Consider the following 19687-nt stretch of genomic DNA (forward strand, 5'->3'; position numbering starts at 1 on the left):
ACTTTTGTTTGGGCCAGCTTTTGCGCCTGATAACAAATGGTTTTGGCCGCTGCGGCAGCAGCTGCTTGTTCTAATTAAAGCTCACCGGGGTTTCTTTTCTCTTTATCTCGTTTTTGTTTATTCAAAATTCAATTTGTGAGTGTTGTTTCTTTACTAGCTATTGTGCCACTGATATATGTGTGTATCTATGTGTGTAATTCTTTCGTTTGTTTCCCCATTTCTTTAGGGTTAATTAAATTAATATATGGAATTCAAATGACAACATAAATTGGATTCAATTCCACTCAGTCTCTAGCTATCTAAGAGTAACAAAATCAGTTAGGTTCCATGGCCTTTAAATGCCTAGCTAATAGCTAATAGCTTCAGGATTGTTTTTGGGCAATTTCAAATGCGTGTAAAACTAATTTTTGACAAAAACATTTCAATTATGCTTCCTCCTCGACAGCGGCTGCAGCAGCTCCATTATGTTCAGGCTGTTCAGCGGGAGCGCAGTTGTCCAGCACTACGCCAAGCTGTCCAATGCGTTTAATCTGTTCCATTAAATCGGCAATCTCGGGTGTGCAGTTTCGGAACTTCCTAAGAAAGGTGTAGCCACGCAGCATCTCGTTGTCCAGCACGCATCTGAGGAAGGGGATTTTTTTAGCCTTTGCTTTAACTATGAAGCATAAATTTCACTTACATTAGGGCCGCTGCTGCGTAGTTTCCTGTCCCCTCCAGTTGTTCTAGCCAACGGTTAATAATGGTTTTTATTATCGGATCTGTGGCTGGCAAGCAAATTCGGGCATGCACTAGGGCCTCCTTATAATACTCATTGGCCAGGAATAGCTCGATGGCTTCCTTCTGCAATCCCAGGCTAAGGAGGTACGTGGCTGCGTGCATTATGTAGCCCTTTTCCTCCATCTGCTTGGCATAGACGCGGCAGCAGTCTTGCCAGAGTCTGGAAATAGATAGCGTAACTAGTGAATGCAGCGATCGGATATTAAGAGTTAAGAACTTACGCAAATGACACCGAAGGAGCTACGGATAGATGCCACTCCGTGAGCGTCTTGTTGGCCATATGTTCCTCCAGTTCCTCACGCAGCTTGAACGTGGATATGAATAGGGAAAGGGGAGCTATGTCCTTCGTGTTTGACTGCTTGAGGTTGTTCACTGAAATATGTTTTCAAAAGACCGTAGAATTAAAGAAGGAAGTCATTTCTATAAATTCAACTTACATTCTATGGAAATAAGCTTTTTGGCCGTCACTTTGGTACTAAATAGCTTGGACATAAGCACTGATTTGTCGATCTTAGCCGCATCCTCGGTCAGCACAATGGCTAGCTTCTCAAGGGCGCTCTTGTTGAGTTCCTTTCCGGCGAGGTAGAGACAGGTGCGGGAATGCTGTGGGTTAATAAATTATTAATCTTATCTCACAATGCAGTGGTTCCCACTCTAAACTTACAATAAGCAAACTTTCAGGCGGGTTATTAGACTCCAATTCCTTGCACTTCAAGCACTCCTTTGTTGTAGTCACATTCTGCTTTTTGTCCAGGCTGAGGGATTTCATCATGTCTTCCACAGGAGTCTCATGGTCTGGTGAATCCGTAGTTGGATTTTCCTTTGCTGGTGCATCTGTTTCCTTAGCCATCTCCGTCTCCTTGTTGAACGCTACAGCTTCCTTTCTAACTTCCTCTCTGCGTTGATTTCGCCGCTGTCGCTTCTTTTCCGTCCTGGTAAGAACCGGAGCATAAGGCATATTTAGGGACTTGGAGGCCCACTTAACCTTAAGCAACGCATCCACCTTGGAGCAAATGGTTATTTCATTTTCGGCCAAAGCACTTTTGATGTCAATCAGTTCCAAAGAGATCGCCTTTCCCGAACACATGATGATGTTCTCGTTGGAGGGAAAGAACATGCCGCACCACATGGGGCAGTGGTATGTGATGGTTAGCGGTGGTTTCTCTGGCTCATTTGTGTTCCACATATACACCTTGCCTTCGATGTGGAAGGAGAGCAGGATGTTGATTTTGCTGTGACTCCAACGCAGAGAAGTTACAGACGCTTTGTCTGTCTTTGCCGTGAAAGTGTGCTGAGTTGTCCAGTTGCGGTCCTCCGGTTGGAACTTCATTATGTATATAAATTTGTCATTGCCGGCCACTGCGAATTTATTATTGTCCACGGGATTCCAGACAATATCGCACACATAACGTGACAGCAAGGCCGATTGACGAATAAACGGAGTCCAGGCCTGGCCGGATCCACCGATGCGTTCATGGAGCTGCAACATACCATCATCAGTGCCAACAAAAAGAAACGATCCACGAACGCTGAGGTAGCTTGGCCGAGAGATGTGGCTTAGCATATAAGGATCTGTTAAAGCAATTAAATAAAAGGAATCCACGTTAAAAACTAGAATTAATTAAGCTTATAAAAGTACAAAGATCTTGAAATACAGAGCCCATTGTCTTTTAATTTAGTTTTAAAACTAATTGTGGGACAATTTCAATTGTGGACCTAAATGATTAACCCAATGAGCGCACCAACGTTGACCTTGCATTTTACAAAGAGGAAAGCTCTCACGTAGGTTAGTAATTGGTAACCAGCGGCAACCAAAAATAACAAATCAGTCAGTACCATAGCTTTTACAGTCGTGTTTGCCCCTGAAATAAATTATTTGTCCGTTTTTTGCTAACAAATTGTTAAAATGCCGAGACACAGGACACTGGTGGACATTAGCCATCGCATTATGAAGCGTTTTCAGCAACTGGACCTGGATGTGGGCGAGGAGTTCATCGTCTTCGCAGTGCACCTGCTGGCCAGAGATTCACGTCGGGGTCTGCTTAAATCAGACCTGGAGAAGCCCACAGCCTGTGTCATTAGCACGTTTGAGAATCGCATTGTAGATGGCTACGTAGATCCCAAGGATTCCACCATGGCGAATATGAAGATGGCGTGGGTGATGAAAAAGGGCCAGGCCATCGATTTGCAGTATGTGAAAAAGCAATATGAGGATAAGTTTCAGAGGGAGCTGGAGCTGCTCATAAATGATATTCTTCAGTATCCGGAAACCTGCAGCAAATTGCAGCTGGATCAGCTCTTCGCCAAGATGCAGGTTTTCATCGTGGCCTGCTATAACTTGGGCTCGCCCAAGAATCATGTCCTGCTCAAGCTTACGGCTCAGGCCCTGAACAGCGTCATCGGCCGAAGTGATTTGCAGAACTATGTGTTGAAGAAGAAATACCATCGACTGGAGTACTTGCAGCGATTGGCAGCTACGGTGGGTGGCATCGTGATCTACAACAACGATGGCCCAGATGGGGATCGGGAGAATGTGAGAAGTGGTAAGTTAATGGTAATGGTATTATTTGGTCTTTGCTTTGGGAATTCCCGTCTGTCCCTCTGTATAAACACCCTTATCTTGGAAACTATTCAAGACTTGGGCTTGCATCCTTCCACTTAAAGCGATAAACAATGAACTAATAATTAATATATTTTAGTGGTTGATGATCTTGCAATGGCCCTAAAGAACACAGATGCCGCCTTCACAGCCAGTTTGAAGCATTCAGTCGACATGCGTACCATGTGCCAAACGGCCGTCGCTGAGCTGATTCATATTGATCACAAGGACGAGACCCTCACCTACCGAGTGCCATTGGAACACATGGATCGTCTGAATCAGTTCACCTTGACCTTTTTCATGCTGCATCGTTGCCTGACCACGCTGCACGAGAGCTTCCAGAGCACTATGTACCTGATCGAGGTGGAGCAGAAGCGCTACAACTGCGTGGTGGCCAAGATAAATGACGCACTCTCCATGCGCACCGCCATTGATTCAGAGCTGATCTTCGTAAGTGAACTATATTTTGTATAATTCGCTTTAATCTTTAACCTTTAATCCCATTCCTTAGCCGCACTTTGTGTACTTGTCCCAGGTGTGGGGCAATCTCAACAACTATTTTTGCCACATTGTCGAGTTGAACAAACTGAGGGAGCAGGTGGAGGCGCTGGTTGTCGAAGATTTTACGACCGCGGCCAAGGATACCATTGCCGAATTGCAAGCTCTCAATAAGCGCATTAAAAAGCCAAAGATATGCGCTTTTGAGGAGAGAATGGAGGCCGTAAAGGAACTACACACCGATGGAAACTTTTGCAACCTGGCCAAGGCGGACATAAAGGAGTTCTGCTCTTTAGCTCTGACTGTAACCAATGGCTTGTTGCTGCCGGCACAGGTGACCAGGAAACTGTGCTCCAATGTGGATATAACATTTGGCTTTCGGGAACTGAAATTCACTAGGTTTGCTGAGCTTCGTTTCGAACCATTCATCGCCGCACTTCGGAAGGTTATTTTCAACAGTGCCAACCTAGCGCTGCTTTTCAAGCTGGATGATGATCTCATTGCCCAGGAGATACAGGACCTGATCGTCGAGCCTCCAAAACATAGTGATTTCAATGGTCAAACGGAAATGGTCATCACTAACGACCTGTCGCCATCCAACTGGATCAATGTCACGTGGAATGCATGGGACTACCATAGGGAGACCATTCACTTGGCCAACATCCGCAAGCGGCAGACCCACGACACGCAGACCAAGGTCAGCTACGGGCAGCGAAACGCCCAGAATCAAGCCTACAACGCTCGACAGCACATGTGATGAATAGGATTCAAACTTACCACCATTTGATTTGTCCAAGTCGAAGACGCCGAGCTGACGATTCACGATAAAGTAGATGTAGTGGTCCTGCCAGACCAGGGAATATACTTCCTTCTTTTGCGACGTCTTCAGAACGGTCTTAATCTTCATGGATTCCACATTAATGATGCCCACCTATTTTTCGCGTTTGATTTATATTTGGTTAGACTGTGAGGTACTTGTAGTTAATAAAGAAGCTTACGGTTCCATCAAAGGTGCCAAAGGCCAGTTGCAAACAGTCGGGACTCCAGGCCAGGGTGTACACATTACTGTTGACAAACACGCTATCGATGGGAAGGCAGCTGGTAGAGAGCTTGGAAATGTCAAAGATGGCAATGCGGCGGTCGGAGCATCCCAAGGCGATCCTACACGAAAAAGATAACTAGTTTTAGAAAAGAATTAAAAACAAGGACAAGTTTTCACACATCATAATTAAGCCAAAATAGCAATAATTTTGATTCGGAAAACTTTTCTGTACCAGTTTTTATAGCACTAACAAATCTGCATACTGCGTTTGTTGATGCTGTTATAAGTTTCCGAATAAAATTATACAAACCAGCAATAAGGTATAAAAACAGACAATTTTTCCCAAAAATCATAGTTGTAGAAAACTCATAACTAAGCCAAAAAATCATTCATTTTAATTCGGAAAGCTGTTTTATGCTAGTTTTTAGTGGATTAACAAAGCTGCATACCCAGTTTTCAAATTTAATAAATTCAATTTTTTGTCAAATTTTGGCAATTTTAATGATGTAACCCCTTACAAAATTTTCAATTTTCGGAAAAATGTCAAAAATTTATTTTTTGACCAGACATGGCCAGAACGACTGGGCTGTTGATGCTGATCAAGAATATATATGGTTTATAGGGTCGGAAGCGACTCCTTCACTGCGTTGCAAGCTTCTGACTTAAATTATATTCTTCAAAAAGGTATAAAAACAGATCATTTTTTAACAAAATCAAAGTTTTTCGGACATCATAATTAGGCCGAAATTGCATTAATTTTAATTCGGAAAGCTCTTCTGTGCTAGTTTTTATTGCACTAACAAATCTGCATACTGCTTTTGTTGATGCTGTTGTCAGTTTTTGACTAAAATCATAAAAACCGGCAAAAAGGTATAAAAACAGACAATTTTTCCCAAAAATCATAGTTGTAGAAAACTCATAACTAAGCCAAAAAATCATTCATTTTAATTCGGAAAGCTGTTCTATGCTAGTTTTTAGTGGATTAACAAAGCTGCATACCCAGTTTTCAAATTTAATAAATTCGATTTTTTGTCAAATTTTGGCAATTTTAATGATGTAACCCCTTACAAAATTTTCAATTTTCGGAAAAATGTCAAAAATGTATTTTTTGACCAGACATGGCCAGAACGACTGGGCTGTTGATGCTGATCAAGAATATATATGGTTTATAGGGTCGGAAACGACTCCTTCACTGCGTTGCAAGCTTCTGACTTAAATTATATTCTTCAAAAAGGTATAAAAACAGATCATTTTTTAACAAAATCAAAGTTTTTCGGACATCATAATTAGGCCGAAATTGCATTAATTTTAATTCGGAAAGCTCTTTTGTGCTAGTTTTTATTGCACTAACAAATCTGCATACTGCTTTTGTTGATGCTGTTGTCAGTTTTTGACTAAAATCATAAAAACCGGCCAAAAGGTATAAAAACAGACAATTTTTCCCAAAAATCATAGTTTTAGAAAACTCATAACTAAGCCAAAAAATCATTCATTTTAATTCGGAAAGCTGTTTTATGCTAGTTTTTAGTGGATTAACAAAGCTGCATACCCAGTTTTCAAATTTAATAAATTCAATTTTTTGTCAAATTTTGGCAATTTTAATGATGTAACCCCTTACAAAATTTTCAATTTTCGGAAAAATGTCAAAAATGTATTTTTTGACCAGACATGGCCAGAACGACTGGGCTGTTGATGCTGATCAAGAATATATATGGTTTATAGGGTCGGAAACGACTCCTTCACTGCGTTGCAAGCTTCTGACTTAAATTATATTCTTCAAAAAGGTATAAAAACAGATCATTTTTTAACAAAATCAAAGTTTTTCGGACATCATAATTAAGCCGAAATTGCATTAATTTTAATTCGGAAAGCTCTTTTGTGCTAGTTTTTATTGCACTAATAACAAATCTGCATACTGCTTTTGTTGATGCTGTTGTCAGTTTTTGACTAAAATCATAAAAACCGGCCAAAAGGTATAAAAACAGACAATTTTTCCCAAAATTCATAGTTTTAGAAAACTCATAACTAAGCCAAAAAATCATTCATTTTAATTCGGAAAGCTGTTCTATGCTAGTTTTTAGTGAATTAACAAAGCTGCATACCCAGTTTTCAAAGTTCATAAATTCGATTTTTTGTCAAATTTTGGCAATTTTAATGATGTAACCCCTTACAAAATTTTCAATTTTCGGAAAAATGTCAAAAATTTATTTTTTGACCAGACATGGCCAGAACGACTGGGCTGTTGATGCTGATCAAGAATATATATGGTTTATAGGGTCGGAAACGACTCCTTCACTGCGTTGCAAGCTTCTGACTTAAATTATATTCTTCAAAAAGGTATAAAAACAGATCATTTTTTAACAAAATCAAAGTTTTTCGGACATCATAATTAAGCCGAAATTGCATTAATTTTAATTCGGAAAGCTCTTTTGTGCTAGTTTTTATTGCACTAACAAATCTGCATACTGCTTTTGTTGATGCTATTGTTAGTTTTTGACTAAAATCATAAAAACCGGCCAAAAGGTATAAAAACAGACAATTTTTCCCAAAATTCATAGTTTTAGAAAACTCATAACTAAGCCAAAAAATCATTCATTTTAATTCGGAAAGCTGTTCTATGCTAGTTTTTAGTGAATTAACAAAGCTGCATACCCAGTTTTCAAATTTAATAAATTCGATTTTTTGTCAAATTTTGGCAATTTTAATGATGTAACCCCTTACAAAATTTTCAATTTTCGGAAAAATGTCAAAAATTTATTTTTTGACCAGACATGGCCAGAACGACTGGGCTGTTGATGCTGATCAAGAATATATATGGTTTATAGGGTCGGAAACGACTCCTTCACTGCGTTGCAAGCTTCTGACTTAAATTATATTCTTCAAAAAGGTATAAAAACAGATCATTTTTTAACAAAATCAAAGTTTTTCGGACATCATAATTAAGCCGAAATTGCATTAATTTTAATTCGGAAAGCTCTTTTGTGCTAGTTTTTATTGCACTAACAAATCTGCATACTGCTTTTGTTGATGCTGTTGTCAGTTTTTGACTAAAATCATAAAAACCGGCCAAAAGGTATAAAAACAGACAATTTTTCCCAAAAATCATAGTTTTAGAAAACTCATACCTAAGCCAAAAAATCATTCATTTTAATTCGGAAAGCTGTTCTATGCTAGTTTTTAGTGGATTAACAAAGCTGCATACCCAGTTTTTAAATTTAATAAATTCGATTTTTTGTCAAATTTTGGCAATTTTAATGATGTAACCCCTTACAAAATTTTCAATTTTCGGAAAAATGTCAAAAATTTATTTTTTGACCAGACATGGCCAGAACGACTGGGCTGTTGATGCTGATCAAGAATATATATGGTTTATAGGGTCGGAAACGACTCCTTCACTGCGTTGCAAGCTTCTGACTTAAATTATATTCTTCAAAAAGGTATAAAAACAGATCATTTTTTAACAAAATCAAAGTTTTTCGGACATCATAATTAAGCCGAAATTGCATTAATTTTAATTCGGAAAGCTCTTTTGTGCTAGTTTTTATTGCACTAACAAATCTGCATACTGCTTTTGTTGATGCTGTTGTCAGTTTTTGACTAAAATCATAAAAACCGGCCAAAAGGTATAAAAACAGACAATTTTTCCCAAAAATCATAGTTTTAGAAAACTCATACCTAAGCCAAAAAATCATTCATTTAATTCGGAAAGCTGTTCTATGCTAGTTTTTAGTGGATTAACAAAGCTGCATACCCAGTTTTTAAATTTAATAAATTCGATTTTTTGTCAAATTTTGGCAATTTTAATGATGTAACTCCTTACAAAATTTTCAATTTTCGGAAAAATGTCAAAAATTTATTTTTTGACCAGACATGGCCAGAACGACTGGGCTGTTGATGCTGATCAAGAATATATATGGTTTATAGGGTCGGAAACGACTCCTTCACTGCGTTGCAAGCTTCTGACTTAAATTATATTCTTCAAAAAGGTATAAAAACAGATCATTTTTTAACAAAATCAAAGTTTTTCGGACATCATAATTAAGCCGAAATTGCATTAATTTTAATTCGGAAAGCTCTTTTGTGCTAGTTTTTATTGCACTAACAAATCTGCATACTGCTTTTGTTGATGCTGTTGTCAGTTTTTGACTAAAATCATAAAAACCGGCCAAAAGGTATAAAAACAGACAATTTTTCCCAAAAATCATAGTTTTAGAAAACTCATACCTAAGCCAAAAAATCATTCATTTTAATTCGGAAAGCTGTTCTATGCTAGTTTTTAGTGGATTAACAAAGCTGCATACCCAGTTTTTAAATTTAATAAATTCGATTTTTTGTCAAATTTTGGCAATTTTAATGATGTAACCCCTTACAAAATTTTCAATTTTCGGAAAAATGTCAAAAATTTATTTTTTGACCAGACATGGCCAGAACGACTGGGCTGTTGATGCTGATCAAGAATATATATGGTTTATAGGGTCGGAAACGACTCCTTCACTGCGTTGCAAGCTTCTGACTTAAATTATATTCTTCAAAAAGGTATAAAAACAGATCATTTTTTAACAAAATCAAAGTTTTTCGGACATCATAATTAAGCCGAAATTGCATTAATTTTAATTCGGAAAGCTCTTTTGTGCTAGTTTTTATTGCACTAACAAATCTGCATACTGCTTTTGTTGATGCTGTTGTTAGTTTTTGACTAAAATCATAAAAACCGGCCAAAAGGTATAAAAACAGACAATTTTTCCCAAAATTCATAGTTTTAGAAAACTCATAACTAAGCCAAAAAATCATTCATTTTAATTCGGAAAGCTGTTCTATGCTAGTTTTTAGTGAATTAACAAAGCTGCATACCCAGTTTTCAAATTTAATAAATTCGATTTTTTGTCAAATTTTGGCAATTTTAATGATGTAACCCCTTACAAAATTTTCAATTTTCGGAAAAATGTCAAAAATTTATTTTTTGACCAGACATGGCCAGAACGACTGGGCTGTTGATGCTGATCAAGAATATATATGGTTTATAGGGTCGGAAACGACTCCTTCACTGCGTTGCAAGCTTCTGACTTAAATTATATTCTTCAAAAAGGTATAAAAACAGATCATTTTTTAACAAAATCAAAGTTTTTCGGACATCATAATTAAGCCGAAATTGCATTAATTTTAATTCGGAAAGCTCTTTTGTGCTAGTTTTTATTGCACTAACAAATCTGCATACTGCTTTTGTTGATGCTGTTGTCAGTTTTTGACTAAAATCATAAAAACCGGCCAAAAGGTATAAAAACAGACAATTTTTCCCAAAAATCATAGTTTTAGAAAACTCATACCTAAGCCAAAAAATCATTCATTTTAATTCGGAAAGCTGTTCTATGCTAGTTTTTAGTGGATTAACAAAGCTGCATACCCAGTTTTCAAATTTAATAAATTCAATTTTTTGTCAAATTTTGGCAATTTTAATGATGTAACCCCTTACAAAATTTTAAATTTTCGGAAAAATGTCAAAAATTTATTTTTTGACCAGACATGGCCAGAACGACTGGGCTGTTGATGCTGATCAAGAATATATATGGTTTATAGGGTCGGAAACGACTCCTTCACTGCGTTGCAAGCTTCTGACTTAAATTATATTCTTCAAAAAGGTATAAAAACAGATCATTTTTTAACAAAATCAAAGTTTTTCGGACATCATAATTAAGCCGAAATTGCATTAATTTTAATTCGGAAAGCTCTTTTGTGCTAGTTTTTATTGCACTAACAAATCTGCATACTGCTTTTGTTGATGCTGTTGTTAGTTTTTGACTAAAATCATAAAAACCGGCCAAAAGGTATAAAAACAGACAATTTTTCCCAAAATTCATAGTTTTAGAAAACTCATAACTAAGCCAAAAAATCATTCATTTTAATTCGGAAAGCTGTTTTCGGACATCATAATTAAGATGAAATTGCATTAATTTTAATTCGGAAAGCTCTTTTGTGCTAGTTTTTATTGCACTAATAACAAATCTGCATACTGCTTTTGTTGATGCTGTTGTCAGTTTTTGACTAAAATCATAAAAACCGGCCAAAAGGTATAAAAACAGACAATTTTTCCCAAAATTCATAGTTTTAGAAAACTCATAACTAAGCCAAAAAATCATTCATTTTAATTCGGAAAGCTGTTCTATGCTAGTTTTTAGTGAATTAACAAAGCTGCATACCCAGTTTTCAAATTTAATAAATTCGATTTTTTGTCAAATTTTGGCAATTTTAATGATGTAACCCCTTACAAAATTTTCAATTTTCGGAAAAATGTCAAAAATTTATTTTTTGACCAGACATGGCCAGAACGACTGGGCTGTTGATGCTGATCAAGAATATATATGGTTTATAGGGTCGGAAACGACTCCTTCACTGCGTTGCAAGCTTCTGACTTAAATTATATTCTTCAAAAAGGTATAAAAACAGATCATTTTTTAACAAAATCAAAGTTTTTCGGACATCATAATTAAGCCGAAATTGCATTAATTTTAATTCGGAAAGCTCTTTTGTGCTAGTTTTTATTGCACTAACAAATCTGCATACTGCTTTTGTTGATGCTGTTGTTAGTTTTTGACTAAAATCATAAAAACCGGCCAAAAGGTATAAAAACAGACAATTTTTCCCAAAATTCATAGTTTTAGAAAACTCATAACTAAGCCAAAAAATCATTCATTTTAATTCGGAAAGCTGTTCTATGCTAGTTTTTAGTGGATTAACAAAGCTGCATACCCAGTTTTTAAATTTAATAAATTCGATTTTTTGTCAAATTTTGGCAATTTTAATGATGTAACCCCTTACAAAATTTTCAATTTTCGGAAAAATGTCAAAAATTTATTTTTTGACCAGACATGGCCAGAACGACTGGGCTGTTGATGCTGATCAAGAATATATATGGTTTATAGGGTCGGAAACGACTCCTTCACTGCGTTGCAAGCTTCTGACTTAAATTATATTCTTCAAAAAGGTATAAAAACAGATCATTTTTTAACAAAATCAAAGTTTTTCGGACATCATAATTAAGCCGAAATTGCATTAATTTTAATTCGGAAAGCTCTTTTGTGCTAGTTTTTATTGCACTAACAAATCTGCATACTGCTTTTGTTGATGCTGTTGTCAGTTTTTGACTAAAATCATAAAAACCGGCCAAAAGGTATAAAAACAGACAATTTTTCCCAAAAATCATAGTTTTAGAAAACTCATACCTAAGCCAAAAAATCATTCATTTTAATTCGGAAAGCTGTTCTATGCTAGTTTTTAGTGGATTAACAAAGCTGCATACCCAGTTTTCAAATTTAATAAATTCAATTTTTTGTCAAATTTTGGCAATTTTAATGATGTAACCCCTTACAAAATTTTAAATTTTCGGAAAAATGTCAAAAATTTATTTTTTGACCAGACATGGCCAGAACGACTGGGCTGTTGATGCTGATCAAGAATATATATGGTTTATAGGGTCGGAAACGACTCCTTCACTGCGTTGCAAGCTTCTGACTTAAATTATATTCTTCAAAAAGGTATAAAAACAGATCATTTTTTAACAAAATCAAAGTTTTTCGGACATCATAATTAAGCCAAAATTGCATTCATTTTAATTCGGAAAGCTCTTCTGTACTAGTTTTTATTGCACTAACAAATCCGCATACTGCTTTTGTTGATGGTGTTGTCAGTTTTTGACTAAAATCATAAAAACCGGCAAAAAGGTATAAAAACAGACAATTTTTCCCAAAAATCATAGTTGTAGAAAACTCATAACTAAGCCAAAAACTCATTAATTTTGATTCGGAAAGCTGTTCTATGCTAGTTTTTAGTAGATTAACAAAGCTGCAATTATAATTTTTAATAGAAGAAAATTGAAATTTGTATCAATTTTTGCCAATTTTAACCCCTTATCATTAAAAAAAAAAATGGAAAAAATTCTCCAAATTTATTTTTCGACCGGACATGGCTAGATCGACTCAGCTATTAATATATATGATTTATAGGGTCGGAAATGACACCTTCACTGCGTTTTAAGCTTCTAACTTAAATGATAATACTCTTCAAGGGTATAATATTGGAGGGCTTACTTGTTCATATCATCCGGACACTCTGCCATTGCGCGCACCCCGAGAGACACTGTGCCATAGGTAGCACCCACTTTGCCGGTTTGGGGATTTAAAGTGACAATCTGGCGGTTGTTCTTGCACAACCATATCTCTTTCTTATTGGGGAGACAAGCAAACGTAAAGATATCTTTCTCTTGGCAGCTGTGGACTCGGTCTTTGCTGATTTTGTAGCGCAACATCTTTTTGTCAAACTCCAGGGACCAGAAGAACAACTGGCTACGACTAAGGGTCACTATGGTATCGCTGCTCAGCCAATAGACGTTGCTGAGCTTGCCGGTGACCTTGCTCCTGCTGTAGTTCTTCCCGGAATGAGCTCCCGTGTTCGCGTTCCAGATCATCATGACCTCATTCGCATCAATAGAGGCCAGCAGAGTGTCGGGCCGTGTGGTTACTGACGAACTAAGTGTTTCCGTGCTGCCAGTAGCTGTCACTTGGGGATTGCTTGGCGGCTCGGGCTTGGCGTGAGGGGTCTCTGAGGCATGGACCTCTGCCTGGTGGTAGATGTGATGCAGCACTTCGCGCTTGGGCTTTGCCGCCTCTCCATCGACGATCACAGCGTCGTCGCTGGAGGAGCTATATTGAATAACCTCAAGACTGCCTTCGGTGGAATCGCTGATATCCTGGCGGTTGCTGGCGGTGCTGGCATCGCTCAGTGGCCCAGAGGGCTTCGTGGGTTCACAGTCGTTCAAGGTGACCTCTACGTGCTCAACACTATCGTCCTGACTATGCGCCATCAGATCTGCCTTCATGCTCTCGCAGGCTTCTACGTAATCGAGGGCAGCGGTACTGGCTGGCTTCTCCAGGCCCACAAAACCGTCTTCGGAAGATTTGCGCCGCTCTGCTATGGGTGCCCCGAACTCACACTCCAGATGATCAAAGTTGTAAATGTCGAACATATCGTCGGACTCGGCGGCACGGGATTTAAGCAGCGGTGGTGGCTTCGGCTTGGCCTTCTCCTCCTCGTTACCATTGCGACTGCGCCACTGCTCAGCTCTCGACGATAGCTCATTGAGATTCTCCTCCAGGGGAGCATTCACTTCTTGCCAAGACAGGCCGCAGATGGGCGCCTTGTGGCCAGTGAACTTGTAGACGACGCCCATCTTAAGCAAGTCACAGATCAGAACGTTCCCCATAGCAGTTCCCACGGCAAATTGGTTGTTGTTGTAGGGGGAGGCGCGAAACTGGGTGAGCTGATGGTTCTTTGGCGACAGGAACGTCGGCCGGCGGCAGTATGTGTTTGAAGCCACGCAAAATATTACCAGGTCGCTGGCATCTATCGACAGTATATTTCCGTTGGCCATGTAGCTCATCAGCACGGAGCTGGTGGTTGGGTAGACTGATCGTGCATCGCGTGCTTCTTGCTGATGCTGGTGCGCCTTGTGCCCGATGACAGCCTCGCCCAGAAGGCAGTCCCAGACCTGCACGCTCAAGTCATCGCCGACTATGGCGAACGGCTTGCTCTTGCCGCCCCACGAAGGACTCACGTCGAGGGCCAGGATGTTGATGCGCGTCGACATGGTCGCCACCTGAACCTGCTTATTGCTGCACGCCGGCGGAGCCGCTATGTAGTTAATACACCGCACACCGACGTAGAGAAAGCCCCCATCGGGAGCTGCCGCCGCCAGGGCTAGGCTGGACGGCGGAGTGGGCACATTGTGGTACGTTACCTGCGAGTTCATGGCGAGGAATCAGAACCCAAGATAAAACAGAAATAAACACAATTCTTCCCGCTAACATTTGGTGTCTAGAAAAAGCTTGGCAAGTTTTCCAGCGATGGCTATGAATCGATTTCCAAACCGATACTGTACATATCGATATATTTATATCGTCGTGCCTGCGAATGTCAAACTCGGCCAAAACAACAACAATCAACAAATATCAACAAAATAAGTCGAAAATTGCGTAAAAAGGACAAAATCAGAGTCGAGGGCTGACACGGCTCTAACAGACACATGGCATTTCGCTTCTTTGGCAAATCCCTTCTCTACGGGCTGCCCCTGGGGATCACGTTTCTTGACTGCGTTGGCTATGTGGCCAGGGTGGAGGGTAAGCACACGGGTTACATATACATATGTTTCCGATTCAAATACGGAACGTTTTATACAGGAATCTCCATGCAGCCGGCGCTGAATCCGGTGGCAGATGAACGGGATTACGTCTTCCTCATGCGCTGGGGCACGCACAACAGTCAATTGGAACGCGGCGACATAATATCCCTCATCTCCCCCAAGGATCCCGCTCAGAAGATCATTAAGCGGGTGGTGGGACTCCAGGGCGATGTGGTGTCCACGCTGGGCTATAAGCAGGAAATTGTGCGAATTCCTGAGGGCCATTGCTGGGTGGAAGGCGATCACACCGGGCACTCAATGGACAGCAATACCTTTGGGCCGGTGGCCATGGGGCTGATGTCAGCGCGAGCGGTGGCTATTGTCTGGCCGCCGGAACGTTGGCAGCTGCTGCACAACGAATTGCCGCGCCGACGGAGGCCTATCCAGGCGGCCAAGGGCAACTACTATAACTAGACTGACCAGGAGCCAGCTCTGCACCGAGGATAGTTCCAATTGTGTACATACATGTGTTAAAGCCACCAAACAAGCTATATATTTTATAAATAATTGTGTTCCCGCAAGCGAGGCACATAGGACGTTCTAAATTAAAAATTATAGTAAAAAATCCAAAGAATAACGCTTAGTTAACATCTCGTTATTTGACTTTTGATTCATTGTTTTGGAGAACTATAGATGCGAATTGAATACAATTATATAATTATTTCATATCAACGTAATAATATTTAAAATGCGAGTCCTGGCGTCGCAATTGATTTTAAAACTATAAAAACTATAAACTGTTTATGGAACTTAACATTATTTCCAATTATGATTTTTTAGGGAATTAACAAAATGTTTAGTATTCTAAAGCATTTTTCTCGACCGGATGCCGAATTCCTCCATTACGGCCACGGTTTGCTTTAGGGCCACTCCTGCTCTAACTATCTCATAGTAGCCCGGAGTGGCCAAGTCGATCACCGTGGAGGCCAGACGTCGCTCCTCCGTAAGACCAATTTGGCCGGCATCGAAGACAGCCCCCAATTGGGGCCAGAGCGACCGGAACTCAGACACTTGCAGACTGCTGGGCGCACTGGACCGGTTGGCGCTGGTCAGAGCCAGCGGCTGCTCGTGCCACACGGCGCACAGGTCTCGCATAAACTGGAAGTCTGGAATACGTATACCGATCTTGGAGGTGCTGGGATTGAGGAACCTATTGCTCAGCGCGGGCGTCCGCTCGATCACGATGGTCAGGGGGCCCGGGAGCAAACGAGTTAGCAGCTCGTCGCTGAGGTGGGCAGCCTGGCCAAAGCGACGGAGGGCAGAGTTGTTGTGCACGCAGATGGCTACCGGCTTATGTTCGTCCCTGCCCTTGATCTCGTACAGGCGCTGGATGGCCTGCTCGTTATTGGCGTCGCAGGCTAAGCCGTAAACGGTGTCTGTAGGTAGGCCAATTACCTGGCCACTAAGCAGACAGTGGCGGGCCAGCTGGACAGCCGATCCGTCTGCTACTGGGCACACAGGGGTCTTCGCCTTCTCCTTAGGCTGTGGCAGCATTGTGGTGGACTTGGGGCGGGCCTGTTGCCCTAGGAGGCGACTGATTAGCAGCGCCTGTGTGTGGCGCATTAGTCCCGCCAGTTGTGACCGCACTCGTGGTTGCAGCACTTGTAGAATGTGGTCATGGGCTCGTCAGCAGACCGCGTCTGGATCTGCATAAAGTACGCCCGCTTGTGGCTGCACGACGGGCACTCGGCGTCAGTCGAGTCCACGTTCTCCCACGCTGCCTTGCCGCCCAGAACGTGGTCAACCTCCTGCAATTACAGAACAGAACGATATGATCACAAATTCAATCCAAATTGCATCATCGAACATACCTTGAGGCGTGGAAAGGTCTTGGTTGAGATCTTTCGTTTGATCTTTGAGATGTACGGGCAGGTGTTGCAGGTAAAGCGGTGGCTGTTGGTGTCCTCCTCGATAATCAGTATATTGCCACACGACGGGCAGAAAAACAACATAATTGTTGTTCACCACCGGTTAGTTTTCGAGCACGTTTTAGATAGAGGTGGAGGGAACACGGTTTCAACATCAATACCATCGATATTCGATTTGGTTTTCGATATATCGAAAACGCCTTAAAAATATTTCCATATGTATTTATATTTTAATCATAATTAATTGATTGGTGCACAATTATAACCATTTATTTGTAATCCTAAGAATAAACATATTTTTTAAAAATATCGATTGCTCTCTAATAAGATCGAATACAATCGAGTATCGAGTAGCACTGAGAATCGATTTTGCCGCACCTCTAGCTGTAGAACTGTCATTCCGCGATTTTTTGCAAAACAATTGTAAAATTAAACAATAATACCAAGAATTTACGGTTAAAGTTAGTGAATCCCCATAAGTAAATCAACATGTCGGCCGATGTGCGTGATATCCTGGACATGGAGCGTGCTAACACGCCGGAAGTGACGAGGGATTCCTTTCTGGCCACCAAGAAGCGCAACTTTGAGCGGTAAACAAACAAATTTCCTTGGAAGCGAGGGTTGCAATTAAAATGTGTAATTCTTTACAGAACCAAGAACGCTTCGCGACGTCCCGAAGGCATGCACCGCGAGGTGTTCGCCCTGCTCTACACAGACAAGAAGGATGCTCCGCCCCTGCTGCCCACGGACACGGCTCTGGGCATCGGCGCCGGCTACAAGCAGGCAAAGGCGCGTCTGGGCATGAAGAAGGTGCGCAAGTGGGAGTGGGCACCGTTCTGCAATCCGGCGCGTAACGATGCCGCCGTCTTCCATCACTGGAAACGAGTTAGCGACAATTCGACGGACTATCCCTTCGCCAGGTTCAATAAACAGGTGGAGATCCCCTCCTACACCATGACAGAGTACAATGCCCACTTGCGGAATAATATCAGCAACTGGAACAAAGTGCAGACCGATCACCTGTTCGACTTGGCAAGGCGGTAAGCTCTGTTTGGCCCCTAAAATATTCAAAAGAATTATAAGAACTGCTTTTTCCAGATTTGACCTCCGTTTCATTGTGATGGCAGATCGCTGGAACCACCAGCAGCATGGCGCCAAGACAGTGGAGGAGCTCAAGGAACGCTACTACGAGGTGGTGGCTCTGCTGTCCAAGGCCAAGAATCAGACCAGCGACAAAAAGGTATTCACATATGACGCCGAGCACGAGCGTCGGCGAAAGGAGCAGCTCGAAAAGCTGTTCAAGCGCAACCGCCAGCAAGTGGAAGAGGAGCAAATGCTCATTAACGAGATGAAGAAAATCGAGGCGCGCAAAAAGGAGCGTGAGCGAAAGACGCAGGATCTCCAGAAGCTCATCTCGCAAGCTGATCAGCAGAATGAGCACGCCTCCAACACGCCCAGTACACGCAAGTACGAGAAAAAACTACACAAGAAAAAGGTCCATCCCCAGCCGCGACCCTCCAAGGTGGACTCGGTGGTTAACGCCATCGAGATTGGCAGTAGCGGCATCAAGTTTGCCGACCTGCGTGGCTCCGGAGTCTCACTGCGCTCGCAAAAGATGAAGTTACCAGCCAACATTGGTCAGCGAAAGGTTAAGGCACTTGAGCAGGCCATCCAGGAGTTCAAAGTTGGTAAGTTGTAACGAAACGCCAAAGACTTTCGCCTGGCGATGCTAATTGTGCTGTGTACTTTGAAGATCCCGCGCCACCGCCAACGGAGGAAATTTGCAACTCCTTCAACGAGCTGCGTTCCGACATGGTACTCCTTTGCGAGTTGCGCACAGCGTTGTCCACCTGCGTCTACGAGATGGAGAGCCTCAAGCATCAGTATGAAGCCGCCTGTCCGGGCAAGGTGGGTGTCCACTAACAAAGTCCGCAAGCATGTTGTTTGATTTCTGTTTTCCTTTTATAATCCCGATGCAGACACTCAACATACCGCCCTCACTGGTGCCGATCAAGACCGAGGCCCTGGACAATAGCTCAAATTAATTAAGTTAACGCGGCCCGCTTACCCTAACTCTGCACAGACAGAAAGAAAGAGATTCTCCAGACGCCGAAGTGTGTGCGGCGTGCTAATCATTGTAACCCGTTTTCCACTATTCCATATTTGTGCATTTGCGCTACTCCCAGTCCGCTTGGGGAAATAAATGGATAAACAAGAAAATTGTTTTGCGGCACACTCGATGTGAAAATCAAATAGCCCACGGCCAGCGGTGGCCAAGCAGCAGTTGGCATGTCGAGTGTGAGAACTTTTTCCCAACCATTCGGCCGTGATTTATTTTCCAGCTAGCCGTGTGCTCTGTTAGTGGCTCGTATTTGGGTTAGGCAAGCAGCCATAGCCGCAGCAGCAGCAACAACACCATGGGATGCGATCTTTGGCGAACCGAAAAGGAGAGAATCGAACTGGGCTGAGCGCGCTGATATGTTCGATTCGATGCCTGCCCACACAATTCGGATATACAGATGCAGAGGCGGAGGCGGCGTCCCATTCATCGGGACCAGTATTTGTGAATGAACCGAATGCGAAGGCAAACACTCAGACTTACACACACACAACACCTATACGAAGGCGAACGAAAAGCGAGGTTCGGAGGAGCGCCGAGGGAGAGGCGACGGAAA

The 19687-nt window shown here is 41.4% G+C and overlaps 6 protein-coding genes across 6 annotated transcripts; 3 read left to right on the forward strand and 3 right to left on the reverse strand.

Moving 5' to 3' along the window:
* Window positions 1-90: 90 nt before the first annotated feature.
* rig (gem nuclear organelle associated protein rigor mortis) lies at window positions 91-14878 on the reverse strand. The gene is made up of 8 exons (XM_020951004.2): window positions 12998-14878; window positions 4873-5035; window positions 4652-4805; window positions 1442-2349; window positions 1215-1380; window positions 999-1149; window positions 680-937; window positions 91-621 (listed from the first exon to the last, which is right to left on the reverse strand). The coding sequence occupies exons 1-8, from the start codon at window positions 14713-14715 to the stop codon at window positions 426-428; spliced, it is 3714 nt and encodes a 1237-aa protein (XP_020806663.2). The 5' UTR covers window positions 14716-14878; the 3' UTR covers window positions 91-425.
* Window positions 2293-4884, forward strand: LOC110182863 (cilia- and flagella-associated protein 206). The gene is made up of 3 exons (XM_020951005.2): window positions 2293-3320; window positions 3477-3826; window positions 3888-4884. The coding sequence occupies exons 1-3, from the start codon at window positions 2684-2686 to the stop codon at window positions 4629-4631; spliced, it is 1731 nt and encodes a 576-aa protein (XP_020806664.1). The 5' UTR covers window positions 2293-2683; the 3' UTR covers window positions 4632-4884.
* Window positions 14841-15715, forward strand: LOC110182865 (mitochondrial inner membrane protease subunit 2). Its single transcript, XM_020951008.2, has 2 exons — window positions 14841-15082; window positions 15143-15715. Exons 1-2 carry the CDS (start codon window positions 14989-14991, stop codon window positions 15556-15558), a joined length of 510 nt encoding a protein of 169 aa, XP_020806667.1. The 5' UTR covers window positions 14841-14988; the 3' UTR covers window positions 15559-15715.
* Window positions 15716-15718: 3 nt separating this feature from the next.
* Tcs1 (Threonyl-carbamoyl synthesis 1) lies at window positions 15719-16707 on the reverse strand. Its single transcript, XM_020951006.2, has one exon. It carries the CDS (start codon window positions 16705-16707, stop codon window positions 15949-15951), a length of 759 nt encoding a protein of 252 aa, XP_020806665.2. The 3' UTR covers window positions 15719-15948.
* Window positions 15719-17096, reverse strand: Polr3K (RNA polymerase III subunit K). The gene is made up of 2 exons (XM_020951009.2): window positions 16956-17096; window positions 15719-16892 (listed from the first exon to the last, which is right to left on the reverse strand). Exons 1-2 carry the CDS (start codon window positions 17094-17096, stop codon window positions 16707-16709), a joined length of 327 nt encoding a protein of 108 aa, XP_020806668.1. The 3' UTR covers window positions 15719-16706.
* A 247-nt stretch (window positions 17097-17343) lies between these two features.
* DMAP1 (DNA methyltransferase 1 associated protein 1) lies at window positions 17344-19232 on the forward strand. Its single transcript, XM_020951072.2, has 5 exons — window positions 17344-17602; window positions 17663-18052; window positions 18111-18700; window positions 18766-18920; window positions 18992-19232. Exons 1-5 carry the CDS (start codon window positions 17502-17504, stop codon window positions 19055-19057), a joined length of 1302 nt encoding a protein of 433 aa, XP_020806731.1. The 5' UTR covers window positions 17344-17501; the 3' UTR covers window positions 19058-19232.
* The last annotated feature ends 455 nt before the right edge of the window (window positions 19233-19687 follow it).

The sequence above is a fragment of the Drosophila serrata genome, unplaced genomic scaffold (assembly GCF_035046125.1).
Source record: "Drosophila serrata isolate PLE 108 unplaced genomic scaffold, ASM3504612v1 contig_184, whole genome shotgun sequence".
Taxonomy (NCBI): domain Eukaryota; kingdom Metazoa; phylum Arthropoda; class Insecta; order Diptera; family Drosophilidae; genus Drosophila; species Drosophila serrata.

Coding starts and splice junctions, on each gene's coding strand:
- LOC110182863 (XM_020951005.2), top strand. CDS start 2,684: ATGCCGAGACACAGGACACTGGTGGACATTAGCCATCGCATTATGAAG. Junction 3,321..3,476: donor TCGGGAGAATGTGAGAAGTG/GTAAGTTAATGG, acceptor AATATATTTTAG/TGGTTGATGATCTTGCAATG. Junction 3,827..3,887: donor TTGATTCAGAGCTGATCTTC/GTAAGTGAACTA, acceptor CCCATTCCTTAG/CCGCACTTTGTGTACTTGTC.
- rig (XM_020951004.2), bottom strand. CDS start 14,715: ATGAACTCGCAGGTAACGTACCACAATGTGCCCACTCCGCCGTCCAGC. Junction 4,806..4,872: donor TTGGCACCTTTGATGGAACC/GTAAGCTTCTTT, acceptor CGCGAAAAATAG/GTGGGCATCATTAATGTGGA. Junction 2,350..4,651: donor CTTGGACAAATCAAATGGTG/GTAAGTTTGAAT, acceptor TTGCTTTAACAG/ATCCTTATATGCTAAGCCAC.
- LOC110182865 (XM_020951008.2), top strand. CDS start 14,989: ATGGCATTTCGCTTCTTTGGCAAATCCCTTCTCTACGGGCTGCCCCTG. Junction 15,083..15,142: donor CTATGTGGCCAGGGTGGAGG/GTAAGCACACGG, acceptor CGTTTTATACAG/GAATCTCCATGCAGCCGGCG.
- Tcs1 (XM_020951006.2), bottom strand. CDS start 16,707: ATGCGCCACACACAGGCGCTGCTAATCAGTCGCCTCCTAGGGCAACAG.
- Polr3K (XM_020951009.2), bottom strand. CDS start 17,096: ATGTTGTTTTTCTGCCCGTCGTGTGGCAATATACTGATTATCGAGGAG. Junction 16,893..16,955: donor AGACCTTTCCACGCCTCAAG/GTATGTTCGATG, acceptor CTGTAATTGCAG/GAGGTTGACCACGTTCTGGG.
- DMAP1 (XM_020951072.2), top strand. CDS start 17,502: ATGTCGGCCGATGTGCGTGATATCCTGGACATGGAGCGTGCTAACACG. Junction 18,053..18,110: donor CTGTTCGACTTGGCAAGGCG/GTAAGCTCTGTT, acceptor TGCTTTTTCCAG/ATTTGACCTCCGTTTCATTG. Junction 18,701..18,765: donor CATCCAGGAGTTCAAAGTTG/GTAAGTTGTAAC, acceptor TGTACTTTGAAG/ATCCCGCGCCACCGCCAACG.